This window comes from Canis lupus, chromosome X, assembly GCF_011100685.1.
Source record: "Canis lupus familiaris isolate Mischka breed German Shepherd chromosome X, alternate assembly UU_Cfam_GSD_1.0, whole genome shotgun sequence".
Taxonomy (NCBI): Eukaryota; Metazoa; Chordata; class Mammalia; order Carnivora; family Canidae; genus Canis; species Canis lupus.
Window position 1 is genome coordinate 106,374,147 of NC_049260.1, and position 18,557 is coordinate 106,392,703.

The 18,557-nt window shown below is 37.4% G+C and overlaps 1 protein-coding gene across 11 annotated transcripts in view; it reads left to right on the plus strand.

The window, feature by feature from the left end:
- LOC611751 (protein FAM122A-like) overlaps positions 1-18,557 on the plus strand; it is a 77,995-nt gene that overhangs the window by 24,797 nt on the left and 34,641 nt on the right. For 7 of the 11 annotated variants that reach the window (XM_038588356.1, XM_038588362.1, XM_038588360.1 and 4 more), the window contains 6 exons: positions 1,111-1,179; positions 10,828-10,871; positions 10,960-11,014; positions 12,880-12,969; positions 13,359-13,447; positions 14,064-14,125. In XM_038588356.1, the coding sequence (XP_038444284.1) occupies positions 1,111-1,179; positions 10,828-10,871; positions 10,960-11,014; positions 12,880-12,969; positions 13,359-13,447; positions 14,064-14,125 (409 nt within the window). The remainder of the gene's footprint in view (positions 1-1,110; positions 1,180-10,827; positions 10,872-10,959; positions 11,015-12,879; positions 12,970-13,358; positions 13,448-14,063; positions 14,126-18,557) is intronic. The other 4 variants (XM_038588361.1, XM_038588364.1, XM_038588366.1 and 1 more) reach the window with 2 other exon arrangements.

The following is an 18,557-nucleotide window of genomic DNA, read 5'->3' on the forward strand; positions in this document are numbered from 1 at the left end:
CCCCAAATTTGCTTCCTTTCATGCCCTATAGTATTTCAGCCACCCTGAATCTCTCTGTTTCCCAAACATGCCTCTGGCCGAGCATCTCTTCCCACTCCCTGAATACCTGCTTCCTCTTCTCTGTCTACTGAATTCCTACCTTCCTCTGTGAAGCCTTACCTAGGGACCCCAGGCAGAGGTATAGTCTCTGTGCTTTGACTTCCCACAGATCATAACGTGTTCTGGCACTGACGTATGGCCTAATTTTCCCTAGCTACACTTTGAATTTCTCAAGGACAGGAAAATGTTTTATTTCTCTTTGGATCCTCGGGGCCTAGCACAGTGGTTTACCTCATTAAATATTTCTGAATGCACAACTCAATGTGGTCTTAAGATAGTAAAAGTAAGATATGGTAGATTCATTATCTGGCATTTCAAGAATGAACCAGGATACAGGTAGAATGGATGAGTTCTAAAGGCAATTTTCAAGCCTTATTTTCACACTTAGCTTTAAATCCCCCCCCATTCTTTCATTTTCCTCTTGTGTGGGTCCTCATATGCTTTGAGATAAGACAAAAAAGGAGAAAGTAGTCTATATGACAAGTATTGGAACAAGCAAGAGTAAAATGTGCTGAAATACTTGAAAACTATTGCCTTAAGCCATTATATATTATGAAAGTGTGGTTTCCTCACCTGGGTTCTAAGATACTTGATGGGGTTATTTTGTTTCTTGTAAGAAAAAACTGGCAAGAAAAAATGAGGTGATTTTAAGATCCATTGCCTTGAGAAGAGGAAAGTAGAGATAAAATGTTCTCTTAATGTTCTGCCTGGCATCTCTTATATTAAGTTATTTTGTTCTATTATATATATGCTTTTGATTAGCATCATTCTCAGTCATGAGTCAATTGGATTTTTTATTATTTCTTTAATTTTAAACTTAACTAATACTGTTGCTAACATGCATTAGGCACTCAGATATTTTAGATAACTTTCAACATTGACTTAATTAATGTTTAGAAATAATTAATCAGAAGCATTAAAGCCAGCTTGACTTCAATTTATTTTTTTATTGAAGTATAATTAACATTCAATGTTATATTAGTTTCAAGTATTGACTTCTTTAAATTTCAGTTTTTGCCACCTCCTTCCATCCCCACTCCCATGTGTGGTTCCTTTGGTCACCTTCATCAAATCAAACAGGTAAAAAGACTTTCAAAACCAACAACTGGTAAAAAAAAGGGAAACCTTATTTTTCTTTTAAAAAAATGCCTGTTCAGTAATTCCAATTGAGATCACATGTGATTCTGTTTCTAATTCCAGGAATGGTTTTTCTAAAAGAAAAACAACTAAGGAGTCCTATATTGCTTTGAGTTATTACCTATTTTAATAAACTGATAGTTTCCAGAAAAACTGTATACTCTTCTACCTTAGTCTGGCCTCTTTCAGAGATCTCAAAGAAAAAAGAATATTAATTTAATTTGTAGGTTCGTAATGACCATAATTATTATGCTTTTTTAAACCATCAGATGGAGAAATTTTTTTTTGAGAAATTTTTTTTTGACAGATGAAATGGCCTGTATGCTATCATTTTGTGTTAATTTCTTAGTGATCTAAGGGACACTTTGTATCTCACTGGCTTATGTTCTGTGCTGGCGCGTATGTGTGCATGTGTGTGGGCGATTGCGCACACACGCATGTGTTTAATAGCAAACACCTAATACACAGTTAAACCTTTTAATTATCCAAAGATTAGCCACAGAACTCAAAAGATCAAATCACCAGTCTGCCACAGGTGGTGGGATTTTTCTGACCCAAGTACAAGCAGACTTTTGTTCAAGGGGGGCTTAACTGTTATGAAGCACCTATTATTCACTATAGTGCTATAATGGGTACTTTACAACTGTGCTCTCATTTTGTCTCACAACATAAGGTCAGAAACTAACGATGAGAGAAATTTAGTAACTTAACCAATGTCCAGAGGTAGTGAATGTCAGAGCCAGGTTTAGCCCCAAATTACTGGATTCCTTTCCAGCTACCCTTTCCCTGTTTCAGTGGTCTAAAGCCATAGTATCTCTTAAGACTGGTGTTTAGGACTCCAACTCCTACTTCCTTTCCCTCTCTCCCTCTCACACCATGGCTTCCCTAAAGTCCAGCCTGTCATCCAGTAGCAAAAATGTATGGTAAAAAGATGTTTTTCCTTTTCATTAGATAAAACATTCTTTAACTGTCTTTGTGACTATGGAGCTCTTTTAGAAGTTCTTAGTGAAAGAACCTAAAATTTGTAGGTAAGATGACCCCTGGTTTATCTGTGCAATTTGTTTTGTTGCTTCCTCTAAAAGAGATTAATACTTAAAAATTGATTACATGTTGTTATTTGATTATGAAGCTTGAAATCAAGATAAATTTAACTGGTCAGTAATATAAATTGTAAAGCAATCTATTTCCATAGTGACAGAATATATGTTATAAACATTTAAAATGAAACACAAGTAGAAAGTGAATTAAATGGGAAAATAGAAATAATATTAGCTTTCAATCTGGGCACTGATTGAATGGAAAAATCAAGACTTATTTTCAGCAGCTTAATGGTCTGATAGATATCTTAAATTGCATATTTCTTTATATGCATCTTTTTTTTGATAGAGACAAAGAGTGAGCAGGGAGGGTGCAGAGGAAGAGGGAGTGAAAAAGTCTCCAGCAGGCTCCATGCCCAGCGTAGAGCTCAATGCAAAGTTCTAGCTCATGACCCTGAGTTCACGACCTGAGCCAAAATCAAGAGTCGGATGCTTAACGACTGAGCCACCCAGGTGTCCCTCTTTATATGCATTCTTTAACCATGATTTTTTACTTTTGGCTATTGAGCTTATTAACCTTTTGGGCAGGAGGATGCCTGAAAGTAAATTTCTGATCTCTTTTTACCCATAAACATTCAGTATGAATCTCTGAGAGATTTCTTACATTATCACAATGCCATTATTACATCTAGCAAAATTAAGTTATTCTTTAATGTCATCTAATAACCAGTCCATGTTAAAATTCTTACTGTTCTCAAAATGTTTTTTTAGTGATTCAAACATGTTCCAACCATGATCTCTCAGATCTCTTGTTTTTTAAGATTTTATTTATTTATTTGAGAGAGTGAGAGAGAGAGCTCACGTACAAGCAGCAGGGGAGGGGCAGAGGGAGAAGCAGATGCTCCACTGAGCAGGGAGCCCTACATGGGGCTCAATCCCAGGACCCTAAGATCATGACCTGAGCCGAAGACAGCTGCTTATCCAACTGAGCCACCCAGGCGCCTCTCAGGTCTTTTATTTAAAACAGCCTTCCCCTCCTGTTTTTCTTCCATGCCACTTATTTATTGAAGAAACCAGGCCATTTATCCTGTAGACTGACCCATATTCTGATTCTGCTTCCATGTGGTATTTCATGTTTTTTTGTTCACTGCATTTCCTATAAACTGATTTGATTACATTTTCCTTTACTTTTAAATAAGCCCACAGCCCACGCAATATTAGGTTCTGGGTCAACATTTAAGTCAATGTATGGTTTAAGTTGCCCCTTCCCTTGCAGGCAGTTAATGAATAATTTCTTCTCAATTGGGGCTGCTAGGTGTTTTCTAGGTATTAGGGAGCTTGAGAAAATGAAGCTGGAAGTTAATGTTCTGTTCCCCCTTAGCTTTATTGATATGTAATTGACATACAACATCATTTAAGTGTAAGGTGCACAACATGATGATTTGATTTATGTACATATTGTAAGGTGATGACCATGGAAGTTAACTTTCTAAATACATAGCAATTCCTAAGTGTTCAGGAACTATTCCTTTTATGTATTTTCCTTTCCTAGTAACAATTGAGTTTATGTTTTTTTAAATTATAGGCTTTAGGACTTTATTTTTTTATTTTTTAAAGATTTATTTATTTATTTATGATAGACATAGAGAGAGAGAGAGGCAGAGACACAGGAGGAGGGAGAAGCAGGCTCCACACCGGGAGCCCGACGTGGGACTCAATTCCAGGACTCCAGGATCGTGCCCTGGGCCAAAGGCAGGCGCTAAACCGCTGAGCCACCCAGGGATCCCCTTGAGTTTATGTTTTAAGAGGTTTGAAAGCACTCAGCTTTTAGGTCCTTATCCCAGAGCCCTAAACATAAGTAACCACCCTGTCGAAATAGCTTGTGTATTAGTTTGCTAGGGCTGCCATAACAAAGTACCACAAACAGGGGGCTTAAACAACAGAAATTTAGTTTCTCACAGCTCTAGAGGCTGGAAGTCTGAAATCAAGGTGTTGGCAAGATTGATTTCTTCTGAGGGCTATGAGAGAAGTGTCTGTGTGTTCCAGGCCTCTGTCCTTGGCTTATAAATAGCCATCTTTACCTTCACATGATGTTTTCTCACATATGTCTGTCTCCAAATTTCTTTTTTATAAGGACATATTGGATTAGGGCCAACCTTCATAAACTTATCCTAACTTGATTACCTCTGCAAATACCCTATCTCCAAATAAAGTCACATTCTGACACACTAGGGATCAGGACTTCAACATACTGGATTTTTAGGTGGGGGGCACAATTCCAACCATAACAGTTTGTTCACAGTATATGGTCTTTAGCTTTACTTCTATTCCCTGACTTGTTAAATAGGATATAAAATCATTGATACCTAGAACGTAACTTTTTTCTGCAGTACCTTAAGTAGCATCAGTTAAATTATCTACTTACATGCTAGCCCTGTATTTCTAGCATCTCCTCCTTTTGTATCTTTGCAAATGTAAACTTTCCAATACATATTACGGTCGTTTTATCTTACCTGGCTTGGATAAATTAAACTGGGTTGAGACACAAATGTAAAGGAACTCTATGAAATGAAGCCATTTAAAACAAATGATGCCAGGGTGCCTGGGTGGCTCAGTCAGTGAAGCACTTGCCTTCAGCTCAGGTTATGATCCCAGGTTCCTGGGATTGAGTCCTACATCGGGCTCCCTGCTCAGTGGGGCATCTACTTCTCCCTCTACCCCTCTCCCCTACTTGTACACTCTCTTTCATGCTTGCATGCTCTCTCAAATAAATAAATAAAATCTTTTTTTAAACATTTTGCCAATTGCCAATTTCTTTTTTTTTTATTTTTTATTCATTTATGATAGTCAGAGAGAGAGAGAGAGAGGCAGAGACACAGGCAGAGGGAGAAGCAGGCTCCATGCATCGGGAGCCCGACGTGGGATTCGATCCCGGGTCTCCAGGATCGCGCCCTGGGCCAAAGGCAGGCGCCAAACCGCTGCGCCACCCAGGGATCCCTAAATAAATAAAATCTTAAAAAAATAAAACAGATAATGCCAGCTGGAGTGCAGGGCATGTTTTTGATAGGGACCATTTAGATACCACAGTTTGATAGGTTGTCTTATGGACTTTGCTATCATTTCTAGTCTAGAAAAGCAAGGACATTAGATTTCAGTGATATGTCTTTCAGTCTTCCTTGAAACCTACTAGTCTTATTTTATGAAAAGATGTTCTTTAAGGGAATAGCCTGGTTTATTTTAAAAGACATTTAATTTGATCTTAGTTTACAAACTGTTTCATTCTTTCAGCAAGCATTTGTTAAGCAGTGTGCTGGCGCTGGGCAACTAAAATCTTTCAGGCATGCTCACCTTCAGAGAGCACAAGTGTCTAACTTACCATTTCCATTTTTACCCTGGATCCTAAAGACCTGAAAGCTAAGTTTAGTGCTTAAGTGCAGCAACTCTCCTTAACCTGAATTTCTAGCATAGAGTACTCTTTGCCCCTTGACAGTTATGTGGCTCTTGACCTTTTATCCTTAACCATCTTATTTCATTATAAGCATCTCATATCCGTTTTGGAAATAGGCAAGATATAAGCAATAAGAGTTAACCTGCTTTTACTAACAACCCTCAAAATAGCTGATGTTGGCTAATGGTCTTTCAATGGGAGGAACAATAGGCAAAATCCTAACTTACTTTGGGAAAAATTACTCTTGTTGGTTGACTAAATTACAAAATACTTTGAGCCTCTCACTACAGGAAAACACCTACATAAGTATTAAATGGAAGAACTATACTAACCTCACATTTTGTTGAAAAGATTTACTGTTATTCCACTGTTTTAAAAGACTAGCTTCTTAAACATCCTTTCCCAATTTCCCTCATTTTCCATAATGACTTTAGAATAACTCAAAGCTCTAGATTCACCCTCAGTTCTTCCTTATTTTTCTACAGTATCCAATTAAGCATTGAATCCTGTTAATTCTTCCTTGACAACATCCTCTCTGTTCCCACTTCCTCTGTCCCTTGGGTCCAGATTACTATAATAATATTCTAAGAGATTTCCTATTTTTGCCAGTTTAATCCAACTTCTACAACCACCACTAAGATAACTTCTTGAAGACTTCATTTTCACCTTTTCCTCCCCTGTGCAAAATGTTAAAGTGGCTTCCCATTACCTATTGAATAAGAGTAAGAATAAGAGGGGTGCCTAGGTGGCTCAGTCAATAAAGCGTATGCCTTCGGCTCAAATCATGCCCAGCATCAGTCTCCTTGCTCAGCAGAGAGCCTACTTCTCTTCCTCCCCTCTTACTCTGACTGCCACTCCCCCTGCTTGTGCTCACTCTCTTGCTCTCTCTGTCAAATAAATAAAATCTTTAAAAGTAAGAATAAGAATAGCTCAGTTGTAGTAAGTACTTACTTACATAGGTTGCCAGGCACTGTGGAAAAGAAATTGTACACCTGCTTTGTTATCCTCAAGTCTTATCATCATCCTCATATGGACAAGGAGACCGAGGCTCAGGTTCAGTCACTTGCCTAGGGTTGCACAGGTAATAAGTTACGGAGCTGAGATTCAACCCAGTTCTGTTTGGCTCCAAAGCCCGGTCCTAACTAACTATGCTATTCTGCCCAAACTCTTAAAGCTCAAACCCTTCAGTTATTTAAGATCCTGGAAATCTGGCCCTATTTTCCCTCTCCAGTTTTCTCTCTCACGACTTCCTAGTACAAACTGTTTCAGTCAAGCTAGCCTCACTACCCTGAAACCAGCCACGTGCTTTCCTGCCTCTAAGCTTCTGTTCACATGGTTCCTTCTGCTTGGCATATCTTCCACCCTTGGCTTGCCAGATTTGAAACCACCTTCAAGGCCTAGGTCACATTTTAATTCACACAACACAAGCTTCTCTTCTATTCCAGACCACCCATAACATATATTGTTTATGTAGGCAATACTATTTAAACTCTTCGGATCATACGCTGCACCAATGCAAAATGTTTTAGCGCATCCTTCTAATACATGATGGGCATGTACTACCAAACTAGTATATAATATGAATCATTGAATATATGCAAAATACGAATATAAAAAGGATGAAATAGGGACGCCTGCGTGGCTCAGTGGCTGAGTGTCTGCCTTTGGCTCAGGTCGTGGTCCCAGGACCCTGGGATCAAGTCCCAAATCAGACTCTCCTACAGGGAGTCTGCTTCTCCTTCTCCCTATGTTTCTGCCCCTATCTCTGTGTCTCTCATGAATAAATAAATAAAATCTTTTTTTAAAGAATAAGATAAAGATAAAATTATGGTTTTAGAACGTTTTAAATATTTTATTAACTATAGGTCATTATTGAGAGTGAATATGAATTCATATTTCCAATAGTCCTCATGATTTAAAATTACTTTAACCAGCTCCTTGATAGAGATTAGCTCAGCATTGTGTTTTCACAAGCAGATGGCAGATGATGTGTGCTGTGCTAGGAGCTTCACCTTTGTCATTTCCCTGTCATTCGCTTAGACTTGTATTACAAATCTTCTGTCCAACATTTCTTTATAGAAATCTTGTTAAGATACTTGTCTATTTTGTGGAACTCTGTTTAATTAAAACTAAATAATATATCCATATGGCCATCTAACTTGGAATTAGTTATAATTTAACTAAAAGCCAAAATCACGCTGGTTTCTTGCAAGATCTTTGGACCCTCTGGGCTGAATGAGGGCACCTGTATCAATCTGTATACTATTAGCAAACTTTCATTTCTTACTATCTTAGATTTTAAAATATATAAATTGAATTTCTATGGTTTTCTTTTTGCTTCTCGGTGGATCATCTTGTATACTTCCTTGTATACTTCCTGGGATCATGCTTACTTTGGAGAACACCAAATTAATGTGTATAAAATTTGTCTCTCTAATATGATTCTAGGCCATTTAGGGAAAGCTCATCTGCTTATTTGATGTTCTCCATAATATTTATCACTATATTTGCCCAGCACTATCCTAGGTACTTTATTATGTGTGAAATATGTTTTTAAGAATGCCAGGATGAATTTTGACTGTGGGAGGGATGCCTGGGTAGCTCTGGGACTCCTGGGTGGCTCAGTGGTTGGGTGTCTGCCTTCGGCTCAGGTCGTGATCCCGGGTCCAAGGATCAAGTCCTGCATTGGGCTCCCTATGAGTAGCTTGCTTCTCCCTCTGCATGTGTCTCTGCCTCTCTCTGTGTGTCTCTCATGAATAAATTAATAAAATCTTAAGAAAAAATTTAAAAGATTAAAAATATATTTGTTCTTTTGTGTTTATTTCAATTAATATTATGTTTGCAGTATTAATCCATGCTGTAGCATGTATCAGAACTTCATTCCTTTTTATGGCCAAAAGATAACTCCATTTTTTAATCCATTCATCTAGTAACAAACACTTGGGTTGTTTCCACCTTTTGGCTGTTGTGAATAGTGCTACTATGAACACTGGTGTACAAGTACCTGTTTGAGTCCATTGTTAATACTTTCGGGTATATACATGGAACAGGATTGGTGGATCATATGGAAATTCAATATTGAACTTTTTAAGAAACCATCAAACTGTCTTCCACAGAGTCTGCACCATTTTACATTCCCACTAGCAACATATAAGAGTTATAATTTCTCCACATTCTCATCAACACTTGTTATTTTCCACATTTTTAAATAATAGCTTTCCTAACGAGTGTGAAGTATTAGCTCATTGTAGTTTTGAATTGTATTTCCCTAATGACGAATGTTGAACATCCTTTCATGAACTCATTGACCATTTGTTTATCTTAATATTTTTAAGTTAATTTATTTAGTTTAGAGAGGGAAAGAGCACCAGCACAGTGGGGAGGGGCAGAGGGAAAGGGAGAGAGAGTTTTCAAACAGACTCCACGCTGAGCATGGAGCCAGATGTGGGGCTTGATCCCACAACCCTGAGATCATGATGTGAGCCAAAATCAAGAGTCAAACGGTTTTAACAGACTGAGGCACCCAGGTACCCCTATCTTCTCCAATTTCATGATTGTCTTTACACTTTCTTGATAGTGTCTTTTGATGCACAAAAGTTTTAAATTTTTATGAAGTCCAATTTATCTATTTTTTTCTTATGTTAACTGCGCTTTTGGTATTATACCTGAAAAATCATTACTAAATCCAATTCATGAGGCTTTTGCCGTATATTTTCTTATAAGAGCTTTATAGTTTTAGGTCTTACCTTTAGGTCTTTTATCCATTTCAAGTATAGATGGTGTAAGGAAAGGATTCAACTTCATTCTTTCATATGTGGATGTTCAGTTTTCCCAGCACCATTTGCTGAAAAGACCATCTTTTACCCATTGAATGGTTTGGCACCCTTATCGAAAATCAATTGACCCTATGTGTGGGTGTTCATTTCTGGGCTCTCTATTCTATCCCATTGGTCTATATGTCTCTCCTTATGCCAGTACCACACTGTTTTGATGAGTAGCTTTATAGTAAGTTTTGAAATCAGGAAGTGTGAGTCCTCCAAGTTTATTCTTCTTTTTCAAGATTATTTTGGTTATTCAGGGTCCCTTGAGATTCCATGTGAATTTTGTTTTTTTTTTTTTTTTCATGTGAATTTTAGGATGTTTTTCTACTTCTGCAAAAAATGCCACTGGGATTTTGATGAGGGTTGCATTGCATCTGAAGATCACTTTGGGTACTATTGCCATCTCAAAAATACTAAGTTTTCCAATCCATGAACATCAGATATCTTTGTATATGTGGGTTATTTTTTAAATAACTATTTATATGAGAAGTAATATTTGCATTTATTTTTTAAAAAGCTCAAACAATGTGGTAAAGTACAAAGAAAGAAAGAGGGGCACCTGGGTAACTCAGTGTTTGAGCATCTGCCTTCAGCTCAGGTCATGATCCCAGGGTCCTGGGATTGAGTCCTGCATCAGGCTCCCATAGGGAGCCTCCTTTTCCCTCTGCCTGTGTCTCTGCCTTTATCTCTGTGTCTCTCATGAATAAATAAATAAAATCTTAAAAAAAAAACAAATTACTCTAAATCTCACTACTCATTGATAAGTACTGTGAACTTTTTGGTGAACATCCTTTTGAACACCTCTTGTTTGTAATTTTACATAAATAGCATCTGAGCTTTTTTCTACTTAATATGTAATACATGTTTTTCTTTGTCAATGACTAGATTTAAATCATGTTCGCACCATCATTTACTTAAACAAACCGATACTGATAGACATTTAGTTTGCTTTGGACTGTGAGTGATATTTATTAATATCACAGTATTAATGGTAGGAAAAATAGTATAATAATGAATGATGTTTACTCTTTTAAATGAAGAAAGCTATGAAGTTCTTCATCTGAAAAGTTTCTGCATATTTGATGTACTGTACTGCATTAGTAATAGACCTTTGGTGTAGAAGTTGCAACAATGAAAAGTAGAGAACTACACAATTGTTTAAAGATTTGTTTATACTCCAGCTCTTCTGTAGCCCAGTAAATAATAATAAAAGTACAACCAAATGAAATAATTTTGTAAAGCCATAGGATCTGATATTCATTTATTCTTACATTCTGCCTTTCAGGAAGAAGGTATGGATTTAATAAATAGAGAAGCAATGCATGAATGGTGAGTAGTGTACTTTGAATTACCATTCTGAGCATCTCTATATTCAGTCATATCTTTTCTTCCAGTACTGATGTCTCTTCTTTTGCAGGAAGGTACAAACTGCAATACAGATAAATCGGTCTTGGGAAGCAAGTTTGAACCTGGTATGATATTAACACTTCAATTTTATAGAAAATTTGAAATTTTTACTGATTTTTCAGTGTTGGCCTTACCTAGTTTTGTTGTAATTTCTATAAATGTAAGCTCTCATTTGAAACTTAAATTTATATGCCTCGTAAGTAATTTTTGATTTCTCCTAAGAAACAGTTGATGACTTATTCATAAAAATAACTGACATCATTTGAAAGTGAGGTTCAAAGTAAATAGTTGTCTAATACAAAACTGTCATTGTTGTGGATCAGCTTTGTCTCTGTCCTGGTGAATCTAAGAAAAGTTCAGCTCTGCTGGTCACATTGCTTAGATGACAAAACAATAAATGATTTCACTCTTTCCTACAGAATTTATTAACTAGATATTAGGGTTTTAAACCACAGACAATGGTTTTCCTGGATAAATACTACATTTTTATGCCTGTAATGCATGTACTCCCACTAAAATTTTAACATACCATTTTTAATTTGAACATATTTGGAATTTAGTTACATCCCCTGCTAGCATCTTTAATGTTTCTGTACACATTATGATTACTTAGTTGTGGAAGTTGAATGATGTTTAGGTTTTTTTTCCATGGACATCTCAGATAATGATAGAATTGAGCTGAAATTTGCATAGAAGAGGTTCATCTTTCAGTTTGGGGAGTTATTAGATTAGGAAATGGGTCATCAGCAAAAACAGTACCATCTTATTTTCCTTTGAGCCCTGAGTGTATTAGATGGACATCTATCCCTGATTTAGGAGTAGGTCCCGAAGAATGAGTAGATAACCTCTGGAGCCTATCCCTTTTCATGTTTGGTGCTAATACAATTTATATATACTGTTTGATTCTCTTAACTGACCCAATTTTAACTATTCAGGTATTGGCACGAGTGAGTGAACCTATTATTGTGTTAGGAAAACGAAGAGAATATGCAACATAATTTTACTGTGTCTCGGAAAATAAAGAGCATATTTTAAAGTCCTGAATTATGCAGTACTGATTTTATCCACATAAAATCTATCAACAGTTTTTATATAGCTGCAGTAATTTTTGCTGTTACATTTGTTTTTTTTTTAATATATTTTTTTCAATTTTTATTTATTTATGATAGTCACAGAGAGAGAGAGAGAGAGGCAGAGACACAGGCAGAGGGAGAAGCAGGCTCCATGCACCGGGAGCCCAATGTGGGACTTGATCCGGGTCTCCAGGATCACGCCCTGGGCCAAAGGCAGGCGCCAAACCGCTGCGCCACCCAGGGATCCCTGCTGTTACATTTGTATCTTAGTTCTAACCAAATCCTTTTTGATTGTTTCCTTGACTTAATATTGTAGTTTTCAATAACAGAGCACAGGTCCAATGCAAAGAGAAAAACTTTATTTTTTTTAATTTTTTATTTATTTATGATAGTCACAGAGAGAGAGAGAGAGAGAAGCAGAGACATAGGCAGAGGGAGAAGCAGGCTCCATGCACCGGGAGCCTGATGTGGGATTCGATCCCGGGTCTCCAGGATCGTGCCCTGGGCCAAAGGCAGGCGCCAAACCGCTGTGCCACCCAGGGATCCCGCAAAGAGAAAAACTTTAAATTAGGATTTGTATATATATGGTAAGTATCACACAATATCAAGTACTCACATTCTAGACTTTTTGGGGACACTAGGCAAGCTCTTAGACTTGCCATGGAGCTCTCTTTGCCAAAAAGAGAAAATGAAGTGAATCTTGGGTCCCCTGCTTGCTTCAGGACGATGTGAGCTTCTCATCATGGTACAACCATGACTCAATAAAGATTCCCTTCCCCATGCAGCAGTTCTCTCCCTAAGTATGTGATAGGTAAGCAATTGGTGCTACAATTGTACACTGCTTTCTGCTGACACAGAGTGACGGTGATTTAGAGAAACCATCTTCAAAGTGCATCGATTTAATTCCAGTATCCCCAGCAACTTCTCCTACCAGGGGAATTGGGAAGGTAAGAACGGAGAGCCTAAGAAATTGTGTCCCTTGAAATATTTAGAAAATATTAATGCTTCACCACACACATTTTGGGGGGATATATTTTGTCATAGTACATCTGATTCTAAAGGACATTTTCCCTTCCTTTTAATTTCTTGAACTATTATTAACATGTAACAAGTCACCAGCTTTTAAGTATATAATTTGATTAATTTTGGTATGTGTACAATCCTGTAACCATAACCATAATCAACATATAGAATAGTTCCCACACTCTAAACAATGTCCTCGTGATCTTTTGCACGTGATATCCTCCTCCCCACCCCCCGCCCATCCTAGGAAACCACTGATCTGTTTTCTGAGAAGAGTGGTGGTTTTAAAACCTCTGTTCTAATTTGATTTTAGCAATGTTTGCCTCCATCGTTACAAACTTGTGTGGGTTGCACCACTTTGCCTCCAAGTCCTATTCCTAATCCTACACAACGATTTACAGTGTAAGTTCATGTTATATGAAAATACCAAATTGCTTATAAAATTAGAATTAAAAAAAATAAAATAAAATAAGAATTTTAGGAACTTAAAAGAAATTATAGCTCCATGTTCTGTGACAACCAAAGAAGTCATGTTTTTAGCTAAATTAAAATGTCATTGTTTTATTATTTTGTATGTTAAAAAGAATCAAGTGACTAAGAACATGTAAGAACATATGAACATTCGAAGAATCAGTAATTCATTAGCCCTGTTTGAACACAGTCTTCCTCTCCAAGCTTGGTAATAAGGATAAGAGCTAATTCTTGAATATAAACAACTGTACCTGATCATTTACCTATGATTTTCACCTTGAATCAAGGCATGTCACAACCAGAACTGTAGATCTTTCTAGTTTTTTTCCCTCACAATTTCAGAAAATCCTGAATCCTTATAAATTACAAGACAGTTTGCTATCCTGAGCATTCCTGTTTTTAACCTAGATTTAGAGAAAAGCAATAAAACGATGTAATACTACACAGTCTTTTTCTAGTGTATGTCCTTAGATCTATTATAATAAAATAGTCATAGCTGATTTTGTTCAAATTTTTTCTTGTAATGATTGTGATGATTTTATTTTAGAAGAAGTCAAAGCCCCAACAACACTATTAGACCAAGTATCTGTGGACCTTTAAAAAGAAAAGGTACTTTTATCTACCAGCAAAAACAAATATAACTTCGAATTATTTTTATAAAATATCATATAAAATCAAAGTGTTATAAGAAATTAATTTTAAAGGATTTATTTAAAATGTTTGATAAAGGGATCCCTGGGTGGCGCAGCGGTTTAGCGCCTGCCTTTGGCCCAGGGCGCGATCCTGGAGACCCGGGATCGAATCCCACGTCGGGCTCCCAGTGCATGGAGCCTGCTTCTCCCTCTGCCTGTGTCTCTGCCTCTCTCTCTCTCTCTCTCTCTCTCTCTGACTATCATAAATAAATAAAAATTTAAAAAAATGTTTGATAAAAAAATAAAATGTTTGATAAGTTACTAGATGCCTTTCATTTTATTTAAACAAAACTGTGTAAAGACAACTTTAAAAGCTATAAAGTGCCATATAAATGTGAATTGAGAAATTTAAGTTTAGTCATCTATTATGATTTTCATTATAAAATTCACGAAGCTAGCTGCCTTAAATACTTTCTGAAACAAGATAAATGAGTGAATGAACAAACAGAATGAATCAGTCCTAGTATTCCACTGAATCTTGACCCCTGCCTGGCCTGCTGCCACACCTACTTATTGGCATCATATGAATAAGTTGACACAAATCAGATCCACTTAGCAAAAATATATGCTAAGGTGTGTGTTCTCTGATGTTTCACTTATTTATGGGGGTTAATTTGGTCGAATATATGGAAAATGACCCACCTACCCAGTAATAAAAAGGTGTTGAAAAAAAACAGAACTTTTTTTTTTAACTCCCATAGCCCTGGATCTCATTTCTCAAACCTGCCTCACTAAGCTAGGTTGTTCTTACTTTTTCGTTAATACCACTACTGAGTTAGTTAAACTTAGTACAAAAGTGCAGAAGGGGAGGTGAGGGGGTAGGCTAACTGGGTGACAGGCATTAAGGAGAGCACATGATGAGATGTGCACTGGGTATTATATGTTGGCAAATTGAATTTAAATAGAAAGAAAGAAAGAAAGAAAGAAAGAAAGAAAGAAAGAAAGAAAGAAAGAAAGAAGAAGAAGAAAGAAAGAAAAGAAGGAAAAGAAATAAGAAGAAGGAAGAAAGAAAGGAAGGAAGGAGGAAGTGTTGAGGAAGGAAGAAACGCCAGATACCCAAAAGCAAAAGCCCAATCCCTCCCCTACTTACTGCCCGGCATTCCTCCCTTCCGCCCCTGCCTCCCTCCTTCCCCTCCTTCCCGTCCCTTCCCTCCCTCCCTTCCGAAAGGAAAGGAAAGGAAAGGAAAGGAAAGGGAAAAAAAGGAAAGAAAAGGCAAGGCAAGGCAACAGTGGCACATGGGTGGCTCAGTCGGTTGGGCATCTGTCTTTGGCTCAGGTCATGATCCTGGGGTCCTGGGATTGAGCCCCACATCGAACTCCCTGCTCAATGGGGAGTCTGCTTCTCTCTCTCTCTCTGCCCCTCACCCTGCTTGTGCTCTCTCTTGTTCTCTCTCTCAAATAAATAAATAAATAAAATCTTTAAAAAAAAGAAAAAAGCTTAGTACAAAGTTTATAATAGGGAAGGAGTAACTTGGGTGGCTCAGTTAGTTACGTGTCAGCCTTTGGTTCAGGTCATGATCCCAGGGTCCTGGGATGGAGCCCTGCATTGGGCTCCCTGCTTGGTGGGGCTTCTGCTTCTCCCTCTTCCTCTGCTCCTCCTCCCCGCTTGTGCATTCTTTCTCTCTTTTAAGTAAATAAATATATCTTTAAAAAACTAAGGAGGGAAAATGGATAGGAAAGAAGGTTAAACTTTTAAGATGTGTATTTGTGAAAAACCCATTAAGATAGGAAAGAAGAAGGAGAAGAAAAAAGAGGAAGGAAAAGGAGAAGAATAGGAGAAGGGGAAGAAGGAACTATAGGGAAAGAAATTAAAATCGAAATGTACTTTAATCTTGCTTGTATTTTGGATTTTTTTATTGGAGTTCAATTTGCCAACATATAGCATATCACCTGGTGCTCATCCCATCAAGTGCCCACCTCAGTGCTCATCACCCAGTCACGCCAACCCCTGCCCACCTCCCTTTCCACTACCCCTTGTTCGTTTCCCAGAGTTAGGAGTCTCTCATGTTCTGTCACCCTCGCTGATATTTTCACTCATTTTCTCTCCTTTCCCCTTATTCCCTTTCACTATTTTTTATATTCCCCAAATGAATGAGACCATATAATGTTTGTCCTTCTCTGATTGACTTACTTCATTCAGCATAATACCCTCCAGTTCCATCCACGTTGAAGCAAATGGTGGGTATTTGTCGTTTCTAATGGCTGAGTAATATTCCATTGTATACATAGACCACATCTTCTCTATCCATTCATCTTTCGATGGACACCGAGACTCCTTCCACAGTTTGGCTATTATGGACATTGCTGCTATAAACATTGGGGTGCAGGTGTTTCAACATTTCACTGCATCTGTTTCTTTGGGGTATTTTGGATTAATTAATGGCAATTGTCCTAACAACACATCTAACTCAGCTTGTACTTACTATATTCTAAGACTAAGACTAGATCAATTCAGGAAAACACTCTTTCAAACAAAGCATTGTTTTATGATGATAGATCAATGACCTAGCTTAAGGGACTTTTCTCTGTGCTGTGAAGTTAAGAACTCCTGTTGACAAAACATTTACATATGCTAATAGTTTGGGGCACCTGGATGGCTCAGTGGTTGAGCATCTGCCTTTGGCTCAGGTCCTGATCCTGGGGTCCTGGGATTTAGTCTGGCATCAGGCTCCCCTCCAGGGAGCCTGCTTCTCCCTCTGCCAATGTCTCTGCCTCTCTATCTGTGTCTCTCATGAATAAATAAATAAATAAATAAATAAATAAATAAATAAACTAATAGTGTAAGAGCTGTTAGAAAGTTGGGGTCACTTGAGTATTTAAAATAAAATATGCGGGGATCCCTGGGTGGCGCAGCGGTTTGGCGCCTGCCTTTGGCCCAGGGCGCGATCCTGGAGACTCGGGATCGAATCCCACATCGGGCTCCTGGTGCATGGAGCCTGCTTCTCCCTCTGCCTGTGTCTCTGCGCCTCTCTCTCTCTCTCTCTCTCTCTGTGACTATCATAAATAAATAAATTAATTAATTAAAAAAAAAACTTCAAAAAAAAATAAAATAAAATATGCTTAGTGACACCTGGCTGACTCAGTTGACGGAGTATGTGACTGTTGATCTTGGGGTTGTGAGTTTAAGCCCCATGTTGGTGTAGAGATTACTTAAAAATAAAATCTTTAAAATCAGTGAAATAAAATATGCTTAAATTGAAGACAGTGTTTTACTAAATTAAAATAATTCTCCTTTTGGGGTGTCTGGGTAGTTCAGTCAGTTCAGTATCCACTTCTTGATTTCCGCTCAGGTCATGGTCTCAAGGTCTTAAGATTGAAGACGTCATTGGACTCCATGCTCAGCACAGAGTCTGCTTTTCTTTTTCCCTTTCCCTCTGCCTCTCTCCCTACTTGCTCATGCTCTCTCACTCCCTCTCTCTCTAAAATAAATAAATAAATCTTTAAAAAAACAAATAAAATAATTCTCTAAGACATTTATGCATAAAATGTTTTATGACATTGAAAATTCCTGGAATTTTCTTAGAATTTATTATTTTAAAAATTGTTTTTATATTAAAATTTTGACATAATACACTGTTTCTACTCAGTATTTTGGTGGATGTGGCATGTCTCACACGACCATCTTGTACCTGGTTTTCAGGTGCTCTGGAGGCTGACCGCCTCTTTTCTTTGAATTATCCCTAAGAATGCCAAAGCAAATTCTGTATCTACTACATAGTCTATAGTCTATATTTTAAGTCAGACTTTTCCAAGCATAGTCTATATTTTAAGTCAGACTTTTCCAAGCATAGCCTGTATAAGTTTGGTCAGAATTCATCTGGAGTTTTAAATACAGTAAGAGATTAAACAGAAATTTAATTTCATTTATCTATTTGGAAATATGAATATCCACTGGGAAATAATAAATGATATCTTATTTGGAGCCTATTAATACGAATGAAATGTGGGGGGAAGAGGTATAAAAAATCCGAAGAGGTCCTGGGCGGGGGAGAAAAAAGAACGAGGACTATAAAATGGGAGAGAGTGTGAGATAGCAGTTAGAATCTCCAAGCACAAGAAGGTACATTGTATAATGATAAGCTGCATTTACTTCCACTAGAAATAGGCAAGGGCAAATAGGGCCTCAAGTGGAAATTCTAAGAAATCTGCAGAAAATCAGACAGCTATAAAGAGCATTTTACCAGTAATGATGGTTTCAGCAAAGAAGATTTCAATTTTTTTATATGATGAATTTGTCTTGATTTGTCTGGCTTTTAATTTAAACCCAAAAAGAAAGGTGAATAGTTTTTCTATAATGATGTAATTTTAATCTGGCATGAGACAAGATACCCAGACCTCTTTGGAGCTTT